The sequence below is a fragment of the Protopterus annectens genome, chromosome 7.part0, assembly GCF_019279795.1.
Source record: "Protopterus annectens isolate FY-2018-M chromosome 7.part0, PAN1.0, whole genome shotgun sequence".
NCBI classification, from domain to species: Eukaryota; Metazoa; Chordata; order Ceratodontiformes; family Protopteridae; genus Protopterus; species Protopterus annectens.
In genome coordinates, this window is record NC_056739.1 from 1,800,131,209 (window position 1) to 1,800,156,537 (window position 25,329).

General features: G+C 36.9%; 1 protein-coding gene across 1 annotated transcript in view; it reads right to left on the reverse strand.

Annotated features, from left to right (window-relative positions):
* Positions 1 to 271: 271 nt before the first annotated feature.
* The window catches only part of LOC122807244 (embryonic protein UVS.2-like), a 365,021-nt gene continuing 339,963 nt past the window's right edge, over positions 272 to 25,329 (reverse strand). Inside the window, exon 9 of the mRNA XM_044078329.1 lies at positions 272 to 2,318. Coding sequence (XP_043934264.1) covers positions 2,311 to 2,318 — 8 coding nt within the window. The 3' untranslated portion in view covers positions 272 to 2,310. The remainder of the gene's footprint in view (positions 2,319 to 25,329) is intronic.

Consider the following 25,329-nt stretch of genomic DNA (forward strand, 5'->3'; position numbering starts at 1 on the left):
GCGCTATTAGCACATGGATGTCGGCGCAGAGTCGGTTATGTCAGCTGTCGGTGATGTGGATTGTCGGTGTTCTCGTGTCGGGTAAGTGATTGTCGATTATGTGGTATGTCGACGAACTCAGGTAGAACCATATATACATATATATATATATATATATATATATATATATATATATATATATATATATATACACACACACACACACACACACACACACACACACACACACACACACACACACACACACACACACACACACACACACATATATATATATATGTATATATGGCATATTTAATATATTAAGAGGAGTGACGGAAATCCAGGGTTTATTGTGACTGATAAATAGCAGAAAGGCAATAAACAGAAATATGTTGTTAAGGGTGAGACATGACTTGTTTATCTAGTAATATCTCAAATGCAGCTATTATTTCTGAAGGTCACTTGCTAAGCTGTTCCATTTTGGGTCTGTCATTGTATCTCCCGGTCATTCCCTCCCTTCATGTTTTACTTCTACATATTTCCTTGTAAACACTTGTACTTTAGGACTGATTACTCCACTACTGAAATACAGAAGGTGCTCATTCCTCCCTGCTTTCCTAATAAATAGTGAACACATTGTTTTTTGTGCTTTGAAAGAACTATTTCCATCAGGATTATTTATCTCCTGTTTGTCTAACTGACCATATCAGAAAGGTGCGTATTCATAATATAAGCCTCACCAGTGCAGTTTGGAAGGAAGTTAAAACTTCACTATGTCTGGAAATAACTAGTTTTAAAATTATGCCCACATCTTTTAAGTCATTTACTCAAATATGCACACAGTGAAATGAAAAGTTTGTTTCTCATTAACTGTAATCCGGAACTCTTCTCTTGGCAACACGCTTTGTGTACTGTCCCTTTAAACTGTACAAATACTGTCAGTTTATGTAGTCGTATATCATTTATTTAATAGCCACACATTCTACCTGCTCCACTTTTTCATTGTAGGTAATTCTATTTATTTTGCATTTGCTAATAATGAAAATGGAGGGGGGTTTCATATTATGCGGATACTTAGATGTCGTCATGTCCTGCTTTACTAAGCAGCAGCTGGTGAGCAAGCTGAACAATTTGTACCCAGATTTGAATCCTGGTAGAATAAATGCAAAATATCAGCCTTATTTATTCATTAAAGTTGTAGATCTTCATCCATTATTTAATGCTGATGTTTCCCACTGACATTTATTTTGCCCTTGTTTCTACAGACTTTGTGTTAACATCTGTATTCTTTAGATACATCTCTTTAATATATTGTCGGTGTGAGAAATTTTGTTATTGCACACAAGCTGTCTTTATACTGAGTATGGTGGTTTATAACTGTATTTATCCTTTCATACAATTCTTTATTCAGCAAATGTCATGCCCAGCCCTCCAGAATCTTCCTATCACCATAGGGAAGCTTCTGGGTCTGCAACATAATGCTTTATCCCAGGAACATCCACTTGATTAACACTAGATTAGCATAAGTATCTTGTTCCCTGCTTTGTTGCCACTAACCCCTAATGGTGCAGGTAGCCTGGGTATCAGTAAGTCTCCATGGTAGGTGGACTGAGCAGCTGGTACCCAGTTATGGTTGGCATTTAGATACCATTGACCTGTGTTTGCAGCTTTCATTAGTATTTAGGTGCCTGTTGTTAAGGACCACAAGGATATAGACAGATGCCTGGAACCATTTGTGCAGGATCTCATTTATGACCATCACTTAGAATTGTTTTATAAATTGTACTTTGTAGACTTGGCTCTATGTAAAAAAAACTGGTGGTTAGTAAGCATCATTGAGTGCTGGCACCTCCCGTGGGTATTAAGGGTTTTTTTAGAATGACTATTGTGCTATAAATGCAAATGACATAGAAGAGATGCCAGGGAAGCATGACAGATATTGCTGCCATCTCTTAATAACTGATGATACAGTCTTATGTACAAAAATTAAAAAAAAATGCAACACTTATAAATCGCATTATAATTTGAATTATTGACACAAGGTGAAATGAATGTTTACACTAAATGACCAGATTACTTCACATGCATATTATTATAGTATAAAAATTCCAGTTTATGAACAGTAATCAACTATTGTACTATGTTATTTATGATAGGTTACTACTACTTTAAGGGCTGTCTTAAGAAGCATTGTTTCTTTAAATATTTTGCCAGTGACTGTTGTCTTTTATAGAATTCTTCCTTCCCAATGGTTTATAGTTCATCCAGTGGCACTTTTGGTTTATCCTTTCATCAGACTCAAGCCCCATCATAAAGAGGTGGTCACAGCTATTTCACTAAGCAGCAAAGAGGGGAAAAAACAGTTCAGTTAGTAAAAGATCAAAGGTTATTTTCCTGTTTCTTTAACATATAATTTTCTTATTTTTATCAGCCTTATGATCAGACATCAATTAATAGCAAACACATCTAAACAATGGCAACAGATATATTCAAGAATTAGCTAGCAAAATGGAAACATGAGGTGATTTTATACTTTTACTTTTCCATATTCATGAAATTCAACATAGATGCTTTGACGTTTACAAGGAGGAAATGCATCTTGAATCTAAAAAAAATGTAAACATCATTGGAAAAGGTTCATACAAAGTTACTAGGCAGGTAGTTCTGGATACCATTAAAGAACCTATCCCAAATTCCCAATTTGCCTTAAAGCTCATACAGTAGGCAAATAACAGTGGAAAGATTCAAACCCTGCACCCTTGGCACAGGAAGCAGCTCATTAAATCAGAGCTTAGTCTGGTGCACTAACTGCCAGACCAAAAAAAAAAAGAGAATGAAACCCATCACCTAAGGCAGAAATAGAACCCACATCCTTTTGATCATCTAGCACAAAATATAATGTGCCACCTTTTGAGCCACTGGCACTATTTAATATTTAATATTTATCCATTCATGTTATATAAGATTGGTAATAGCAGTATGCTAAATGAGGAAATCCTCACTGGTTTTGTGTGAAACAAAAAAGTTGCGTGTGTATGTATGCGTGCATTAATATACATTCTGCCAAAATCTACCCTGATAAAGATATGGCATTGCTTAATTAGCTAATATACAAATACAAAGTTCTGATATTGTCAATTGTAGATACTTTTAAATGTGATTACTGAAGAAGAAGAAAAAAATCACATTATTTAGCTCTATAGTGTATTACAGAGTATTAATATAATTCTTAAAGCAGTGTGATTTTGGAATAAAGCCCTAACAATGGCACAGACAACCGGGGTTCAGTTAGTGGCTTGGGAGCTAGAGGCAATGGCTGGGAGGGATGGGCTTGCCTACCTGGGGTGGGGGGACAGTCATCTTAGCACTCCATGAGAGGAGGCATGGTCCATAATGAGGGGAGTAGCCCTTAGACAGTTCTAGAATGAGCATAGCAGAGGGGGAGGGAGAAGAGGGTAGGTCATAATGGTAGAAAAATAAAAACATAAAAATAAATAAAATCCCTGTCTTTCAGAAGCAGTCACTGGTGAGACCATCCAGGATGCCCTTAGGTTCAACACTGGCCCCATATAGAAGAAAAATTGTGTTAGTCTTTGGGATGAAAGGACGGTCTGGAATACCAGGTGATGGATTGGGATGAAAGGACGGTCTGGAATACCAGGTGATGGATGGGGAAACTGGAGTGGAAGTCTAGAAGGAATGAAGTGGGAAGGAGGGGTGGGACTAAAAATACAATAAAAAAAGGCTAAAATGATCCATATCATTTAATGAAAAAGACTAAACCCTAAAACAGAACATTTTCTCTTCCCAGAGTGTACTGTACACTGCATCCTGCAACCCCAGACTGCACATATAAGTAAGGTACAACTTATTTGTTTCTCCCCTTTTCAGAGATTTCTAGCTGTTCAGCTCCCATGGTGTAAAGCATTGACTTTGTACAAAACCTGTTGATACTTTCTAACTCATACATCATACTGTTTATCACTTCTTAACATGTTTGCTTTAGTGTCACTGGAGGCAGCACTGTCACACAAAAGCACTCTAAAGGTGTTATTTCTCAATGCCAGGAGCCTAAACAAGAATCTCCACTCATGCCAGAATCTTCTCACCCTGGAGAATGTAGACATCAGTGCAGTTACTGAGACATGGTTTAAAGCTGAGGAGAGTACCTGGCAGTGCATGGCCACTCATTTAGTCCAGCTACTGCACAGGCAGGAACCAAAGGTGGAAGTGCCTTAGCCTATACCAACAGGAAACTTACCTCAAGAGTTGTCAAACAGGATGACATGCTTGAGCTTCTTCATGTCCAGATTCCAGATCACCTTCTATGACATAGGAAACAAAACTCATACTTGGACTTACTAGAGGTCCTCAACATTCAACTCAATACCCCAATTTAGACTGGATTACTTACACAACCCCAGACTTACAGGCCCAGAGAGTCTTGGATTTTGTAAGCAAAAACACCTTGAACCAGATAGTCCATATGCCCACAAGGGGTGCAGATATTTTCAGCATGGTACTCACAAACATGGGAGAATGTTGTACCCCCAGGTAGAATAGTGTCCTCACTGGTAAACTCAGACCACAGAGCTGTCTCCTTTGTAATTAAAATCAAATCTGTGACCCCAGATAACCCTGTATCATTTAAGGAATATTCTTAGGCAGACGTCCTACTTCTAAGTGATACCCTGTCAAAATTTCAAGCTCCACCAAGCCCTGAGAATACAACTGCCTCTGAGGAATTGGTGGAATTTAAACATAAACAGGTTTGTATAACAAAATAAAAAAGTGATGGCCAAGACCTAGAAAGTGCTAGCCCAAAATGATAACAGTCTCATTAATCTAACTAAACAAGAAAGGGGGCAAATTAAACCTACTAAAGGCAAAGGAGACCCACAAGGCTTTCTTTGGTAATGTCCAAAATATTAAAGGCAGCACACCGCAGTGTCTAGAACTGATTGTAAATGGAGCCACCTACACAGAGCTGGAAGATATAGCAAATCTGCTGACTGACAAATTTAGCTCCAGTTTTTAGCCCCCTCTCTTCCCCAGCCACCAACCAGGAAACACCATCATACAACCCCTTCCCCCATCTGTTACTAGGGAGCAGGTCCTTGATGTACTCTCTAAGGCCAAAAACACTGCATTGATAGGCCCCAGTAATATCCCAGGATACATCTCAAATAGCCTGAAACATGGCTTGTTGGGACCACTGGAGTCCGTGTTTAACCATAGTCTCAGACAGGCTTTGTGCCACCCAAATGGAGAACTGCAGTGGTCATCCCTCTGCACAACAGACCCCAGGAACTACAGACCCCCAAGTCTTACTAGTCTCTTATGCAAAGCCTTGGAAAGAATTATGGAAATGAATAATAAGGACAAAGAAAACCTTTAAACACTGACTCCAACCCAGTCTGGTTTTGGCAAGGGCAGATCAAGCGCACTTATCTTGATGAGTAGGCATCAGCTCATCAAGCACAACCTTGATGAGTGGATGGGAAACCGCAAATTTGTTCCAGGGGTTCCACCTGTGTCCCTCATTGACAGGGGTGACAGGTGCTGACTAAGGTTTCTTTTTTTTGGGATAAACTCTTGACTAGGCTTGTACTGGACCAAGGGGCATTAACCTAGTAACCTCTTATAATCCCATGGACAAGGCCACCAAGACAATGGACAAGGGAAAAATGGTGTATACTGCCTATCTTGATCTGACTAAGGCATTTGATACACTACTGCACTCTGGCTTTGTAAAGAAACTCCTGGATATTGGCATAAACCCCTATGTTATGTACTAGATAGTCAGCTGGCTCTCAGCTGGAAGTTAGGATTGGAGATACCACCACAACAAAGACTCCAGTCACTAGTGGCGTCCCTTAGGGCACTTTACTGGGTCCTCTCCTTTTTGACATCAGCTTCTCAATAATGTCAAGGACCTCTGGCTGACCAAGTTTGCAGATGATTACAAACCAGGAGCAGTCATAAAATCCCCCAAAGACACTAACATCCTACAAGGAAGGACTAACCCAGGCAAATAAGTGCCAAAGCCAAAGCTGAAAAAACTCATTGCCAAGAAATGCATAACATACCTCTTAAGAAGTCACTCACCCTAGAAAACAAAATTGTTGATAACATGGATAAGAGCAGAATCAATGGTCAGGGATTTGGGTACGTATTTACATAGTAAACTAGCTTTTGAACAGTACGTGTCTAAGGTAGTGAGGAAATCATTCTATATTGCTGAACTTATAAGCAAGAACATGGTATGTAGGCCCAAGGAAGTCATCATTCCACTATATTCAGCCCTCATCAGGCCCATCATTGAGTACAATGCCCCCTTTGGTATGTATCTGACTAAGCACATGCAACAACTAGAATACCCACAGATGTTACTTACAAAAAGAATACAGGGAGTAAACAGCATATCTCTATTGTCTGTTTTCTACAGATTGTTGAGAGGTGATCTATGCCTAGCATACAAGGTATCCTTGGATCCAACTCTGATGGATCTTTTGCATATCCGCAAAATGAATAGCCTGTGAATTACTCGATCTAGAGATTTAAACTTTGGTTATGACATAAATAGGCATGTTGGAGGAAGAGGTATGTTTCTCAGAGAATTTTCTTTCTCTGGAACAGGCTTCCTATCCATGTGAAGCAGAGTTCTTCCCTTACCCTATTCAGTAGAAACCTGGACCGGTGGATGGGATGTCAGAAATACCCCTATGTTTCTAATGGACAGAGGCAGCCTGTAAACCTTGCCCTAGCTTACATATACCTCTTAAAACAACCTCTAAGGCACACAAACGTTTGGGATATACTTGGGATGCTTGACTAGGCTTATAAAAGCCCCAGTAGTGGTTAGCCTATGTGACATCCGGCTAATATCTCACTGGGCTGTCACCAATTAATGTGATGTCCCCACTTAAAACCCGGGTCAGTAATTAATGAGCCTCAATCCTCTCTACTAATTCCAGTGTGGGAGTGTCTTGGAAAACACCAGAGCACAGAAGAATAAAATTCCACAATTTCCCTTAAGAGCATAACAGGAACATGCTCTGTTTTCCTGGGACTGGACTATATACCTCTGTCCACCCAAGTGTAATCCCTTATACACTTCAGAGCAGCATGCCCCAGTTTAAGACCTCTGACTCACACACTCAAAACACTTATGGGAAGCCTGGCACAGATTTCCAGCTGTGTCCCCTCCTCAATACAAATGATAAACTAACTCCTCAGCTTAACAGTCTCGACTGTAACTGTCAGCTGTTTGAAGTTTTTTTTTTCTGTCCATCAGCTGTTCAAATAATCACCTAGCAACCAGGAGCATTCTAATGACATCACCCACTCTTCAGCTGATTCTCCATAAACAGTTTGTACTTTAGAATCTCTCTCTCACAAACATGCAGTTAGAAATGTATCAAAACACTGACAGATTATTTAAATATTTTGTATAAACAAGGAGATCTCAGCATTTTTAAAAATGTATTTACATTTTTACAGTTAGACATGCTGGCATACAGATCTCTTGCCAGACATCTGAACACAGACAGCAGTGTTTTACATTTTCTTCACAGCCTAATATAAACATATGAACCTGTAACAAAAATCCCACATACTAAGATGTTTAGTACCTCTCCAGTCTGTCCTAGTCTAGCTCCCTGCGATTATAAACCTTTTAGATCTCTAAAGGTTCACATCTCTTTTGTTTTGTACTGTTATTCATAACTTCCTTATCACCCTTGTGTAGCTGTAAATGGGTGGGTTTCTGGATTCACATCTCTCCTACTGCATACTGTTTGAGCAGCTAAATCTAATAAATGCACATGACTGCCTATTCCTGGTTGTGAAAATGGCAAGTACGAATCCTCAGTCCCTCCAAAGGTGGCTAAGGGTAAAACTTTGGAATCCACGTGCCTGTATAAGGGAACCGCTCCGGGGTTGATTCTTGTGGTGGGGAGATGGTTGTGGGAACCCACCTCTGACAGTGGTAGGTGCCTCCTTCACCTGCAGCCTCTGTGTGCTTCCTGCTGAAGGGTCATGTTGGTCTCTAGTTCCTGTGGAACTTAGCACTGTAGTCCTTAAGCTAGGTATTAATGATAAGTACTCACTTCAGTTATTAGAAAAAGTTTATTTATTTATGTATTTTTTATTTATTAGAGAAAGTTTCTCTTTATTTATTAGAGGAAGTTTCTTAACTTTCTCTAATAACTGAACTGTTTGCTTGTTGTTATTAATACCTAGCTTAAGGACTACAGAGCTACCTTCCACAGGAACCAGAGACTAACGTGATGCTTCAGCAGGAAGAAACACAAGGCTGCAGGTGAAGGAGGCACCTACCACTGTCAGAGGAGGGTTTCCAGAAGCATCTCCCCACCACAAGAATCAACCCAGGAGCGATTCCTTTACACAGGCATGTGGATTCCAAACTTCAGCAGCTAAATCTGGAATATCATTGTTTTAATCATGATCCATTACAGTAATATGTATTTTGCCCATTTTCCCATAAGGACTGTCACGGTTCTCTTTCCTTTTGTTTAACCAACTTTGTCTTAAAAACATGAAGTCATTTTTTTTTTTAGGAAATTAGCCACATGCATCCAAAATCTAAAATTACATTATAAAAATAAGTTTGGACTTTTCTGATGAAGTTTTGTACATATGAAGGAACATAAATACAAGCTTGCAGAATAGTTTGAAAAGTCAAGTCTTTGTGCTTTTTGAAGTTAGGATTTGCTCAGGGATTTTCTTCTTTTTTTTTTTTCTGTCATAGTTTTTGTCTGCTATAAACATGGAAAAGTGGCGCTACTGCCAAAACAGCAGAGTATGCAAAAACAACTAGTATCCCAATTAAATAAATTAAAAAAAAATACAAGAGATAAAAGAGAATTACTGAATCAAATCAAAATTCCACATCCAAGCCCTGCCCCAGCAACTAACCCCAAAGCAGCAAAATGAGGGGCTGGATATGAGGCTACCCCAATTAGACTAATCACAAACCCAGTCATTATTTCAAAAGTAAACAATATGCAAGTCCCAGCTAGAGCATGATTAATTAAATCCTTCCTCTATTCTAGAGAGAAAAAGATAGACTTTGTTGAAAATTCTATTAATTTTACCTACAGAATGTCTCACTGAGGGAATGTGGAACTCAAGAAGAGTATTTTTTCCATCATTATAGGATGTATACTGAGGTCAAAGCACTCACCCAATCTCTATTCTGTTTGCTATAAAATTAAATTATTTATCCAGCGCAGAAAAGCTGTAAATGGAGCCCTAGACTGTACCGTTTTATAGAGGCGACAAGTGTATAAAGTATTAGTCCAGATAAATTCACTTTAGCTTGCAGATCTAGGAGACTGTCTCTCTGATACCCTCCCTTTTGGAGGAGTAAAGATGCCTTGTTGAAGTTTCACGTAAAGTAGGTAGATGGGTGACTGTTCTTGTTCTAATCTTTTAATCTTTAGAACGTGATTTTTATCTAGATTAATCCTTTGTATTCTGTCTCATGTCAGTCCTGTCACCCGCAAGATCACAGGTGGGATACCAGACTTCACTCAAGCCCTCTGGATTTACTTATATTTTTTTATAGAGGCTAGGGAGAAGGCTTTGTTTCAGGCTTGCATTTTACAGATTTGACATGCATTTTTTTTTTAATTGTCATGCCCTGTTTACAGGGATGAGTGTGATTGTCAGTAAATACTTTGAGCAGAGGACAGAAATTGTACCAGTGTAAGCATGCAAATGCATTGACAGCTTGTATGCCCTATGAGATTGATAAAATCATAATATTTCATTTTACTTTTAATTCTTTTTGCTGATTATTTTGTGAACATTATTTTTTTTTCAATAATAATTCTTTATTTTTCCTTTATTTTTTTTCCTAAATGTTAATACAATACTACAACCTATTTACAATATATACATGAATGCTTCCAACAGTTACATAGAGTCATTATACATAACTTACACTTCTAAATAGATATTACAGAAAAAAAAAAAAAAAAGAGTAAAAATCTAGTATCAATATAAGGCTTATCTATAGACAACTCCATAGTTAGTCTGTACTTCCCGGAGAAAAGTGGAATGGAACTTTAAGCTAAGACAATATTAAAGATTTGCTCCCATATTTTTGTATTATTTACACTTTTCTTATGATCACTAATTAATAATTTATGTGCTAGGATATGTTTTATCGCTACACTCTTGAAATTTTCCCATGAAGTCTGGGATGGATTCAACCAATTTGTAGCAATATACAGCTTCATTAACAAAAAAATATTTACGAGTATGATCCTTTGGGATCTATCCAAATTAGTTGGCGGAATATGCAGAATCATAAACTCCCAAGAGAGTGTAGACTGTTGATATCCCATTTTTTGTAGTTGGAATTTCCAAGAATTCCAGAGTTTAAAAATACATTTACAACTCCAGAACATGTGTAAAAGGTCAGCCGTTTGATCTACACAATATGGACATTTGGGTGAGTTTTTTGATTTAAATTTATGTAAAGTGAGACGCGTATAATACGCATTATTAAATATCATCAACTGAGTAAATAACTTCTGAAGGGACACTGATTTTAAGGTTAAGTTAATTGCTCTCACTATTTTACTATCTTCAATCGTTAACAATTTCTCCTTCCAGTATTTCGATAAAAGTATTTGGTTATTGTATTTCACCTCTTTCATCAAATTATATGACGCTGTTATATTTTTACATTCCTGTGTTAAGGTTTGCCATAAGATTAGGCAAATGTTTAAATCTTCTTCTTTTATTTTGAAATTCCTATTACTAAAATAGCTTATTAATAAGTCCTTTAACTGTCGTATTATAATTAAATACGAGTTAGGGAGATCCATCTCTCTTAGTATGTTATGTATTGAGATACCTAGAAAGGGATATAAATCAAGTATGGTTAAATTACTTATAAGTGGGAATTTCTTAAGGTCTGTCAACTGATTACCAATTTTCAAATTCGGGTTTTAATGAAATGGTTGAAAAATCATCATATATTGTAAAAGATTTAGTGAGTTAAACAGACTTTGTACTGATATTATATATATTTTGATATGCTCCATCAAAGCGTACATTTTAAGGGTATCTTTGTTTAAAAAAGGTAATGCCTTACAATTAATACCCAGACCAGCAACATGTTTATGATTTAGATCAACCACTTAAAAGCCCATTTCGAATTGATCCTATCAAAGTTAACTACTCTTAGAATTCTATTAGCATTTATTATTAAATAATATGTTTCAAAATTCGGTAGTTCCAACCCACCCCTATTTTTCGGAGTCATTAGTTTGTCATAAGATATCCTAACTTTTCTAGGTTCCCATACAAATCTAGCTAATTCTATATGAAGTTGTTTGAAGAATTTCTTGGAAATTTGAACTTGAGTAGCTCTAAAGATATATAATATTCTGGGAAGTGTGTTCATTTTAATAATTGAGGTCTTTGCCATTATTGGTAATTTCAGATTATCCCATCTTTTTAAATCAGAGACTATCTGTTCCCAAATTAACTTAACATTATTTACATAAAAGTCTCTATTATCTGTTGAAAAAACAACCCCTAAATATTTTATTTTTTCTTCGGATTTTACCTGCCCTACCAATGGTAAAAGTGAGAAGGGTGTAGGTGTCTTTAATGGGAATACCTTGTTTTTTTTTTAATTTATTTTGTAATTAGATATTTTTGCAAAGTCTTCCACAGCTTTTAATATTATATCTGAAACCAGTGTTGTGTAGTAGATATTCAAATTGTCTGCAAAAGCAGCCATGGAAATCTTCGTACCATAAATTATTGGAGCATTGTGATAAATATTTTGTTTGATATGTAGAAATAATGGTTCTAAATATAAATTGAATAATATAGGAGATAACGGACATCCTTGACGGGTACCATTCTTAATATGAATTCTTTTTGAGAGATTCCTATTAATAACTAGATTTGTATAAGGATTATTATATAGTTTTTTTAAAGTTAAAATGAATTCTTGCGGTATATTGAAACATGCTAAAATATCAAACAAACATTCTAAGTTCACTCTATCAAAAGCTTTTTGTGCGTCAATTATGAGTGCATATGCATTAAAGTTCCTGTGAGTGGCATAAGAAATCAGTGTATGAAGTGATAACATATTATCTGTAGTTTGTCTGCCATTTATAAAACTGGCTTGTTCATCTGATATTATCAGGTTAATTACCTTCTTCAATCTATTAGCCAAAATCGATGTCATAATTTTCATATCTATATTCAAAAGTGAAATAGGTCTATAATTATCCGGGTTATGTAAATCAGTATTCTCTTTCGGTATAAGAATAGTTTTCGAAGCATTAAAGTGCGGGTCAGTAATTTTATTATTAGTTATATAGTTGAATACCTGTGGAAGTATTTTCCCCAATATATCACTAAAAGTTTTATAGAATTCTGTGGTCAAACCATCCGGTCCCGGAGCTTTATATGGCTTCAACTTCTTAATTGCATCAGTTATCTCCTCTGAAGAAATTGGTTTAATTAAGTTCATATGATGCTCATCACCAATCTTCGGAAAGATGATTTTCTGCAGAAAATCATTATTACTCTTATTTATATTTACTTCCTGTTGCTCACCATATACTTGTGAAAATATTAGTTTAAATGCCTTCATGATATCTTCAGTATTGGTATATGTTTTATTATTAAAGTGTATTTCAGAGATTTGAGAAGGTATTTTCGATTGATTAATAATACACGCTAGTGCTTTTGAAGGGGTCTGTATGTGATTGGCGTATTTTACCAGCATTTTCTGCTCATAAAATGATAATTTACTGTTTTGTAGTAAAAAAGGTCCTTCTGACATTTTAACCCTGTTTCAGTTTGTTTACTATAATTCCCAATTAGATCCTGATCCAGTAATTTAATTTTAGTTTCCAATTCTTGTATGTCTCTCACTTGTAATTTCTTATAAAAAATAGCCTTTTGGAGAAACATTCCTCTAATTTGTGTTTTGGTAGTTGCCCATTCTATGTCAGGAGGATGACGGTGTTCCGAAAGATTAACTAGTAATTGGTTAAAGAATTCCTGAGCTTCTTTTATTACATCTTCTTTATGCAATAGATATGGATTTAATGTCCAATTATAACCTCTAAAGCGTATCTTATGACTAGTGTCCTTATTGAAAGTTAATGTGATCCTAGAATGGTCTGACAAATGTCGAGCTTGTATATATATATATATATATATATATATATATATATATATATATATAAGGATCAAAAAACATTAGTGCGTCTGAAATTAGAAAAAAGTCGATCCTGGACCACATTTTATGACAACTTGAATAAAATGTAAAGTTATTTGCATTCATTTGATTCTTATTGTATTTAAATGGATCATATAATTTAAAATATGTTTTAAATTCCTGTAGTGTTATCACTGCTTGGTTATTAAAGGACCAATGGGAGCTTGATTTATCTAATTTAGGGTCTTGGTATGTATTCCAGTCACCTCCTATTATTATATAGTAATTATTATATTGATTCAGGATAAAATAAAGTGATGTTATGAAAAATTGTTGATTGGTACATGGGGCATATATGTTAAGAAGTATCACCGGTTTATCATAAAGTTTGGATACAAGAATCACATAACACCATCTTCCCTCTTTGTCCATTTTAAAATCTAGGATTTTCTCTTGGTACTGACTTTTAATAATAATCGCCACCCCTGCACTATTAGTTGTCCCTTCCGAAGCTATCACCTCTCTGATCCATTTCTTATTTTTAAGGGCAGTCCATTGATCATTAGTCAAATGGGTTTCTTGTAACAAAATAAAACATGCTTTTGACTGGAGGAGTAAATGAAAAAATAATTTCCTTTTTTTCAAATTCTGGAAGCCTTTAACATTTCATGAGTCTATTATCCACATACTAAGATTTTTAAAACTTTAAAGTATATTTTAAAATTGAAAGACGATACTAGATTCAGATGTATTAGCACAGTATATAATATCTGGAAGCAATCTTGACGTCCTATCCCTAACCAGTGCCTATCCACTATTCCCCTGGACCAGGACAAACATAGGTTTTTTACACTGTATAAACTTCTATTGGTACACATCATTACTAAATAACTGTTCTTTATCTTACAAAATAACACACTAAAAACATGCAAAAAACCTATAATAACTACATCTAACTCTACAAAACCTAACCAAAACATTCCCTGCTAAACACTGGTATCTATCTACAGCTCTTGAACACATTATTTAGTTAACACAAATGATATTCCTTACATGCAAAATTACTATTCTACCTCTCTAATAGTTAACATATATTATTAGTTCTATAATTTGGTTATATTACCCTAGAATATCTAATTATCTTATTTAAATCTAACCTAAACAGATATATGACAGTACTCCTATTAAACAGTAATGTTATTGACTTCAAAGTAATACACTATATGTTTAATTTATATTTAAAGCATTAAATTTGACATTGTTTATCTAATCTAATTTATTTAACATTGTGATGACAGCAGCATTGGTGAATACAAGTAGCATTAACTATGCTTAGCAGATACTATATCTAAATATATAAACAATATCTAAATAGCACAATTCCCAAAACATTGAGAACCACATCAGAAAAATAACCTTCAATTTCCCTAGGAATACCAGGATATATTATGTGTTTTTAATTTACTAACTATCCCAGCAGTAAAACCCCTTTGTATCTAAACATTTACAGTATTAAAACACAATCTAAAAGCAGGAGAATAAATATTGCAGTACAATACAATATTACTGGTACATCCACATTCAGGCAAACTACCTAGGAAAATAGTAAAATGCACAAAAGCAGTCCGGACAAGCACCGTAAAGCCCAAAAAAATGTTAAAGTCCTTATTGTGAAGGCTGTTTGCAGTACAAGCTGCAACACTGAAATTGAAATCCACTTGCACGTATAAAGCCACACTGAAGTCGCTACTGGAATTTTTAAAAATAATGTTTTTTGTGCTGACTTAAGGACATTGTTTGACAAACAAGGAATTGAGCTTATGGAATTGATCTCTAAACATTACAGCACACATATTACGAGATTAATTGAAGAAGTCAACCAACTGGACAGTTCCTTAAAACAAAACTTGTACTTTGATAGATATAAATATGACTACTTTCGTATTTTTTCCAGTATTGACAGTTTAGTGGATAAGTTAAAAGTGAACAAAAATAAAAAACTGGCAAGGGATAGGTTGAGCTATTCTAATGGAACAGCTTATCCTAAACTAATGGCTTCAACTAATACTCAAGTTGACAGTACTTTTACAGAAACTGGGAATGAAAACAATGAGCCAAACCTAAGTGGAGGTGATGACTGGGATGAAACAGGAACGAACTTTAACTCAGGTGCACCTCCACGTGGCAACTATGTGAAAGTGCACAACACCAGGAGTGGGCAACAACACAACCAACAAAGGTATGAAAATCAGGGAAAGCATTTTTTAGGGAACCCGAAACAGCGCCCTTATTACAACAAGAACTGGTCCAGACGATAGTAACAGGTGACTCTACTCCCAATTCAACGCCTATCACTAACAACAACATGTTAGGTGACTTAAGTATCTTAACGAATGAAAAAGGCGACTTTAAAATCTATAATTTTTCTAGCTTTCATGTGCCTCCATCCCTGATAGAACTACTAGCATTCGGGAACACTTTTGTTCCTACAACTAAATGTAACCTTGTTAAGACGTTGATTGACTTGAAATGCTTTGTCAGGAAACTGAATTTGCATGTAATGTTTAACAATGATGTTACTAATATGAATGCTAATTTGTAATTAGCTAGTACTTATAACCCCCCACTACACAACATTTTAACACTTTTTGAAAAAACTTGTGAATTGGACCTCAGACAAATGGTCACTTTTTCACATACTAAAAACGTCCGGTTAGACTATAACATCACAGAAGAACAACTACAAGGCTTGGAGAACTTATGTAAAGCACCGGTCAGGGTAGTAAAACCTGACAAAGGAGATGGGCTTGTAATCTTTGACAACTTCCTATATATTAGTAAAATGGAAACTGTCCTCGATAGTCCAGCTTATAGTTCATCGTCATTGAATGAGATGAACATGTCAATTTCTAGGACTAGGGTTTTTTTAAGGGACCTATTTATTAGTGGGTGCATTGATATTGGCACCTACAATTACATTGACATCACAATGCCTAGGACACCAGTAATTTTTGGTATACCAAAAATTCATAAAAACTTGGTTAATCCACCAATCCGGGCATTGATTGATAGCCGAGACTCTTTTACATATACCCCAGTGCCCAACTTGTAGACATTATTCTGAGCAAATATATTAAGAAAATATCACACATTTGCAAGGACTCGTGGACATTTTTAAAAAAGATAAGTGAAATTGATTACAGTGACTCACTGAACTTCCTTACTATTGACGTCATAGATCTATACACGTCTCTAACTCACCTGGAGGCTATTGAATGGATTTCACTAATGTTAGATCGCTTGGGAGCACCCAAAAATGAAATTGACTTAGTATCCCAACTTTTAGACATCATACTTACGTCCAACTTCTTCATCTTTAATGGGAAATATTATCTCCAGAAACAAGGCGTAGCTATGGGGTCCCCATGTGGTGCTACAGTAGCTAACCTATTTATGGCCTACTGGGAGGTTGACAACATTCTTAAGGACATTAACACAACGAACCGCATCAAGTTCTACACAAGATACCTGGATGATATTTTCATCCTTTTTGATGGCGATGAGACACTAGCAAATGAATTTGTTTCTTCTATTAATAACACAACTGACTTTTTAAAATTCACATCTAAATTCTCAGAGCTAAGCATTGACTACCTTGATGTTCACTTGTATAAAGAAGTTAACAATTGCGAATATTCTTCAAAGATATACAGAAAACCAACCTACTGCAACTCCTTTCTACATTACAACAGCTGCCACCCATTCAAGCAAAAGAAGGCTATTACAAAGGGACAGCTAATTCGAGCAGCCAGCATGTGCAGTAATGAGATACTATTCCAAGAAGAATGTAAAATCTTGGAAGTATGTTAACCAACAGAGGATACCCAAATACTTTATTTGAAGAAATACTGGATGAGATCAATAATAAAAGAAGGGAAGGTCAATTTCTACCCTTACTTCCACACAAAATTTTCAGTGGACAAGAGGAAGACTTAGAGGCTAATCCGAGGGTTGGGGAGAACATACCCTTTCTTAGGGCAACCTCCAATACTGAGATAACAAGGACCTCATTTGTAAATAGTTTCATCACAAATTACAGTACTGACTCGAGGAATATTCAAATTATACTTTATAAAAATTGGTATTACATAACAAATAATGAGGAACTCATGGACAAGTTAGGCACAAAACCTCTGATAGCATATAGGAGAGGCAATAATTTGAAAACTTTGCTAGAAAGAAGTAAACAGACGGAGCTAATGACTAGAACAAAAGGCTGTTTTCAGTGCGGGGCATGTAACTATTGCCATCTTGTGAAGGCTTCCAATTCCTTTGTAATACACAACAAAAAGTACCACATTACACATAAGCTTAATTGTGATTCTAGATCCATAGTTTATTTAGCTAAGTGTAACTGCTGTGAAGCATTTTACATAGGCAAGTCTGACCGGAGACTACGGGACAGGCTGTATCAACATGATTATGCCATAAGGAAACTGAAAAAAGAAAACGCTTTAGCTAAACACGTAATGAAACATCAAGGACATAGCTTTCATTTTATTGCAATTGACCAGGTCAAGAAAACAGAAAGAGGGGGTCCAGTACCTCTCTTTTTGGAGAATAAGGAGCTAGAATGGCAAATATTACTAGACTCATTTTCGTACCCAGGTTTGAATGAACATTGCAATATAGCTTGTGTCCTGAAAATGAGGAGCTATAAAAGATAACTCCTTTACCTTTGTCTTACTTCATTTTATTTTACTTTAATAGTAACTTGTAGTAACATATACTTTTCACTACTTTTAAGACTTACACTTAGCAAGGCTTCCAACTATAGTTGCAGGTAGTGATTTCACTAGATACTTTTTTACAAACACTTTTCTATAAACATTTTTATATGCAGATTTGTTATGCATTGTTTTTAGACTGCTTTTATTGTGTATATATTTCTTACACACTTTCATGCTTTTAATGCACATTTGCTTGGTGTATGAACGTAACAAACTGCTGATGCATCAATGTTTCATGGTTTCCAACTGTTTTAAAAGTATGAAACTATACACTTTTGAGAATGCTCCTAAACAGAGCTTTCATTCCCTGAATTCACTTTTGCAAGAAATGCTGCTAACACGCCTTCATTGTGATTGCATTACTAATTAAGGCGAGGGTGTGTTGTATAAAAACCTGACTCTGACACTGCATTCTACTTTTGCCTCTGATGAAGCTGTAGTTTTAACCACAGCGAAAACGCTTGTTTTAATAATAAAGTGCGTTAAGGTTCAAGTTTTTTTCCGACTTCAGTGTGGCTTTATACGTGCAAGTGGATTTCAATTTCAGTGTTGCAGCTTGTACTGCAAACAGCCTTCACAATAAGGACTTTAACATTTTTTTGGGCTTTACGGTGCTTGTCCGGACTGCTTTTGTGCATTTTACTGGTTTCCGTTTGTTTGCTTTAACCTAGGAAAATAGAATAACTATGGTAACTTTATGTTACTTCTACCATATTAATTAAATGACACATTTTAATCACTACATTAATATACAGTTTAAATCCTACCTGAATGAATTCACATTCCCTTTTACAGAAATAAAGTTAAAACATGCATTAAAAGTCCACAAAGCCTCGTTTTACGTTCCCAGTAGGTTCCCCTTCTTCCACAGCACTCTATCTACTTCCTGGTCATGAAATCCTGTCTTCGAATTCGCGAAGGGGGAACCATTATGCGGACGGACTTCCAGATGTGCCACAACGAAAGTGGACCCTCAGCAGCATCTAAAGGACTTCCTGTTGCCTCACGAAGGAACACAGTTCGTAGAAGCTGTAAAAGTTTGTGGAATCTTCATAAACAAGCTGGACCTGCAAAAAACTAGTTAATTATTAACCAAAGGGCCTGGTGAAGAAGAAAGAACAAACAAAGGATTTTGGAGCCTCGAGGTATAGTAGGCATGGAATCCCAGTATCCACGTTGTTGTAAACAGACTGACTGTTCGAGTTAAGCTTCCGAAGTTGGGAGGGATTTGAAAATCTTCAAAAAGGTAAGTTTTGCTTTTTTTTTTTGTAGAAATAGAATATTTGGATCCATCAACTGTAAAAATTAATGTGTTAGGATATTTCATCTGGAATTAATTCTTTTCAATAAGGAACTTGCAGTATGGAGCTAATGCTTGTCTGGCTTGTCTTATTTGCAATGGTAAATCCTGTCCCATAGAAACTCTATTATTTTGCCACATAACATAACCTCCATTCTTTTTAACAGTTAGAATTATTTTATTTACATCCTGGTAATTAAGAATTTTGACATAAACCGGTCTAGGAATATTTGAGGCTTGTGTTTCCCTGAGAGCTCTATGGGCTCTTTCTATAACAATTTGCTTAGCCATATCAGCGTCCTTGAACAATATTTCCAGTATTTGTATAATGGTAGACATTAAATCATTATATTGAATAGTTTCAGGAATTCCTCTGATAATTATGTTGTTCCTTCTGGATCTTGCCTCCAAGTCCAGAATCTTGTTTTGCATAGATTGAATGTCCAGGTTATGAATATCTGTTTTTTTTTTGTAAGCAGTGTTATTCTGTCCTCATTTTCGGATATCCTAGTTTCTGATTTCTCTATCCTTTCAAGAATTTGACTGCATGTGGCACCAAAAGAAAGTACCTGGTTTGAAAGTTCTTTTAAAGCTTCTTGTATGGGCAACAGAGCAGTTTTGATGTCTTCCATGTTAGCCAGCTGATCCGGTTTATTTGTCATTCCAGCTTTTAAAAGTTCCTGTTGTTTTACAGTTTTCTGTCTTTTGATTGTTGAATCTTTTTCTGGTGACTGCAGTGCTGATAATTTGGTTTTAGTTGTTGTTGTTTCCATGCTTTTTTCCTCTTTTGACATCGTGAAACAGAAGTCAGACAGATCCTTTGTTTAATACTCTTTTCAGAGTCAGGCAAACAATCATCTCTAATCCTGTGAATTTAATTAGTTTCCTTCTGTTCTTTTACCTCTCAGGTAATGTTTGATTGTAGTAGAATAGTTATATCCAACGATTAATGCAAAAAATCTTGTAGTATAATCTCAGGGTTGATTTTTATTCCGAGTATCTGGAGAGCTGTAGATGTACAGTGTCTACAGAATGGCGGCCATCTTTGTCTCATTTTGTGAACATTATTAAATTCTTCCCAAAGGTTAGAAAAAATGTGAACACTCATTTAAAAAATATTTTATCCCACTTAAATGAAAATTGTTTTTTAATTTGTTTTAAGAAAGAGCAGCTGATACTAAACCATTTTTACTTGCCTGCTTTAATTTTCTGCTTTGAGACACCATAATATTTAGATAAGATATCCAAATGAACGCATTATTGAAGGAGGGATATAATGAATGCTTATCCGTGATTAGATGAAGTTTGAGACGCAGGGCTCACGATCTCTATTCAAGAACAACCATATTAGAGTATAGGCAAAGAGAAAGAGAAATAGGGGGCTCCTGAATGAAAGACCAGCACTGGTAGAGTTTTTAATAGAATGTAGAACAGAAGCTGCTGTTCAAAAAGGAATAATTAGTAAAGCATATAAAATGCTGCATGATCATTATTAGAATCAGAGGAGCTTAGAAAGGATTGGGAAGAGAGACTGGATGAGCAATTCACATAGAGACAATGGGAGGAGATATGTATATCTCTCAAATATGCAACAAAGTCTAGATGATTTAGGATCTTTGCCTGGAAGTGTTTACATAGGTATTTTTATACCCCAAGTAGACTTCAAAGAATTTTTCCTCAGATGGATAGTAAGTGTTTGAGATGTGATAGGCAAGAAAGAGGTGGCTGGGAACATATTTTTTGGGAGTGTAATGAGCTGGCAGACTTTAGAGATTCCCTGCAGATCACTCTGTCGGGGATGCTGGGTGAGCATATTGTATTGACTTGGGAGATAATTTTTTTGAGTTATGATACAGAATCAGAATTGCCTAAACATAGTAAAGCCTTTCTGAGTCTAATTATGGTGGCTGCCAAAAAGCAATTACTAGGAAATGGAAATCAAAGTGTAGACCAACTTTACCAGAAGCAGTGAATATAGTAACAGAGGTAAACTACTGGAATTGCGATCTTTAGAAAAGGAAACTACATAGGAAAAAATGGGAATTGTGGGAACAGAATATGCAGGGCAGGAATGAGGTTTGAGGCAGGATTTGAATGACCCATATAATGCTTAACTGACAATGACTGGATAGATTAAAAGTGATGTACAATGTTTGCAACTACAGTTGTTTCAGTGGTGTCTGTGATGTGCACTGTTTGCAGCTAAATTGGTGTCATGTTTGTTTTTCATTTGTATAAATGTAAGATTGCCTATGTCATGTGTTAAAATTTTAATAGATGTTTGTTGGAAAAAAAAAAGAACCCTACCACATTTTTGTGCAGTCTTTTCACTCAGAAAGATTAGACTAAGAGTAGACATATAGTCTACACATTGTGGTAACCTTTGTGAATCCCCCTCGATATTTAAAGTTGCAAGAAACTCAGTAGGAAAACTAAAATTAGAAGAAAGAGGGGGAGATTTATGCTTGTGTTGTCTATTCACTCAGAGTGGTGTACACTTGGTGTACAGTCAGTGTAGGCATTAACGAATCTGGTCTACAATATCTATTTCATTGAATCTGCTGGTAACCAGAAACCAGTGCTAAAGTGGAAGTATGCCAAGATGTTGCAGTTTTAAACTCAGTCTGTAACATGCACCTTAGCATGGCTAACGGTAATTTTAGGTTAGGTAGTGCTTGTGGGTGCAATTGTCATTTTGGCACAACTGCTGCAATCTGGGAGGAGGGTACATGTACACTTCATCTGTTAAAAATGTGTACATATATTGTGTGTTAGTTTTAATTTACAAGGGGACAGGGGTAGTGAAAATATATTTAGGCTTTAGAGTGTTAACATTAAAGCATGAAAAATGTGACATAGGTATCAAACAGAGATGAGGAGAAGCAACTGCTCAAAAGAGTAGCCTGCCAATCAGTATATGCATGTAAGCCAAATGGTGGAAATACATATTCAAAAGAACTGTCATGTATAATAGGTGAAATAATAGCTTTCTATTGTAATAGTTGCCCTGCCCCTGTTATGAAATGCAAATGTCCCTGCATGTATAGACAAAAAGCAGAGAGTACTGAACTAAATTAAAAAATGTAGGGTGCAAACAAGATTGCAAGAAATACATTTAGATAGAAATGAGCATGTGAATTTGACAAACAATATCAACAACAGAGGAAAAAGAATATAGTAATTGATAGAGGGGCTATAGTAGTGAGAGAAGAAAAACAAAAATTGTAGATTTGTAGGAATAAGAGGCTGTTGGCGAAGGAGGAGGATTAGACTGGCATGTGTTTATATTCCAAAAAAAAAAACTGCTGTTATGGAGCTTAAAACAGTTTTGGAAGAAATCAGTTTTCAGTAGGGAAAACAGATTTGCTGTTCTGAACTGTTTGGAAGTTTCTAGAAGGCCAGTGCTTGCTTGGGCTAAAGGGAAGTCTCTGAGTTCACCAGTGGGAGTGGTTAACACTGAACAGCCTGCCTGTCCCTGGAGGAGTGGTTACTACCTAGAAGCTGTAGTTTTATTGGCCCTTTTGGGTCAATTCTAAACTCCTTGGTCTATCTCTGTTAAAACCCTACAACTCTCTTTTTGCACGGTTTTGCACACTGAGCAGCGTCGGGCAGCGCCGCCTAAACAGGTTTAAACTATTCCAGGCTCCACAAAGTCTGCTCTTCACTTTTTCCCTTAGAACTGTTCAAACTCTCAAAGTAATCACTCTATTCTCTTTCTAAACCCCTGCACTTGCTCAGCTTTTATAATGAAACACTAACTAACTAAAGCACTACACCCTCCATGACTTCTCATAAGTATTAGGCTCCCGATTGGTCCTTCCTGATCAAGTGAAAAATCAGTTCCCTTCCCTAATCTGATCAGTAAAAAAACAGTTCCCTATACTAATCTGGTATGTCCAAGGGTCAGTTTCAAGGTTACTCTCCAGTCCAGCTGGTGAATCTGGGAATTTTGAGGCAATGTTACAATTGCCTTATGTACACAGACAACCCTCTCCTCCTTCCAACAAACTCTAATACATGTGAGAGATGCAGTTACACAGCCAAACTTGAGGCAGAGCTCTCTCAACCCAAGACTGGCAACAGTCAGTCAGGAGGAAAAGGTAACCACCCACACCACAAATCCAGTCTCACACAGACCTATTGCATATGCATACCCAACACATAAACACACAAAAACATACTTGGAGGCTCTAAATAAAAATCTACCTAAACAGCAAAGACCTCCTAAGAAGATATCCAAGCAACAGCCACCCCTCAACAATACCCATGAATCACATATATCACAAAATCAGTGTGCCTCACAATCACAGCCCTTAAGGCCAAACAACACACCAAATACACTTGTTATAGGGGACTCTATTATCTGGCACACTGACGTCCCACTCACCAGACTGAACAAGGAGAAGGTCACTGTAAGCTGCCTGTCGGGTGCCAGCACCCGCCACATAACGCAAGCCCTCAGGTCACTCCAAAGCAAGTACAAGTATGACTCCGTCATTGTCCATGCTGGTGTGAATGACCTGAGATGTACCTCCCTGGACTACATGAAAAGAGACAGAGGAGCTCTCTGACCATGTAGCCCAGGCTGGTATGACCCTGACCTTGAGTAGCATCTTGCCCTCACCAGAATGATGCCACAGTATAAAGACAAAATGATCAGTTTCAACAATTGGCTAAAGTATTGGTGTCATTCAAAGGGGATCCAGTGTCTGTCAGCCTGGGATGACATGCTTGACAAGCCACGTTGCTTCGCTAGGGACGGCTTGCACCTGTCACCCTTAGGCTTTTGTATATTGGCCAAGGCTCTTGCCACCCCCATAATGCCTTTTTTAGGCAAGGCTCAAAGGACAAACCCACCTCCATAGACAACCCAACCAAGGATAAAAAAACTAAAGGTAATGCTACTCAATGCCAGAAGTCTAAACCTCAAGATGCACGCACTCGAGGCTCTCCTCAGTATGGAGAAAATCGATGTCTGTGCAGTAACAGAAACCTGGTTCAAGGCTCCTGAGAGCACCCCAGCACTACCAGGTTATAACTCATACCATGTGTTTCGGCCCCAAAACTCGGACTGAAGCACAAAAGGAGGGGGAGTATCTATATTCATCAAAGATACCTACACCTCCAGGTTAGTGGCACAGCACGAAGCATCGGAAACCATCCATGTGCAACTAACAGTGGGCAAAACTGCCTTTCAGTTTATAGCCTGCTACAGAACACCCTCCCTATTACAGGAACCCCACTTGGCATTCCTGAGAACACTGGAGAATATGAAGGTCTCTCCAAACACTGTTATTGGGTGACTTCAATTATCCAAACATTGACTAGGAAAACTACTCAAGCCCAAACACCCTCGCCCAATGGTTCCTTGAATTTATAAACTCTAATGCAACGGAACTGGTCACCACTCCCACAAGAGGGAACAACATATTGGACCTGGTCATCACCAACATGGGGACTCTTATGTTCCACACCAGAGGTAAACCCCTCATTGGTAAGATGATACCATAAACAATTTTCCCTAGACATCCATATCCCATCCCCACCCCCAGCCAAGGAAATCACTGTAAAGAATTTCTCAAAAGCCAACTTTGCACTTCTCAAGACTGAGGTGGAATCCTTCAAAGCCCCTGGGCCAGAGGATAATACAGCCCAATCCGCAGAATCCTTTACAAATGCATTCTATGAGCACCTGCAGGAATGCATGGATCGTGCTATCCCAAATAAAACCAAGACTCACTCCTCCAAAAACAGGAGACTGGTCTGGTGGACCCTGGCCATAAATAAGCTATACAACAGAAGGAGGAAGCTACTACATGACAGAGCAAAATCCCAAAAAGGGAAGGCATCTCTGATCAGTATTAGCAAGAAACTTCGATCCCTCATAAAATTATCAAAGGCCAGTTTCAAAAAAAAAATTGCCCTAGACACTAAAGATAATCACAAGGCCTTCTTTAGTTATGTCAGGAACATGGGCGTAAACTCCCAGATATGCTCTGAATTGTTGCATAACGGTACAAAATATACCG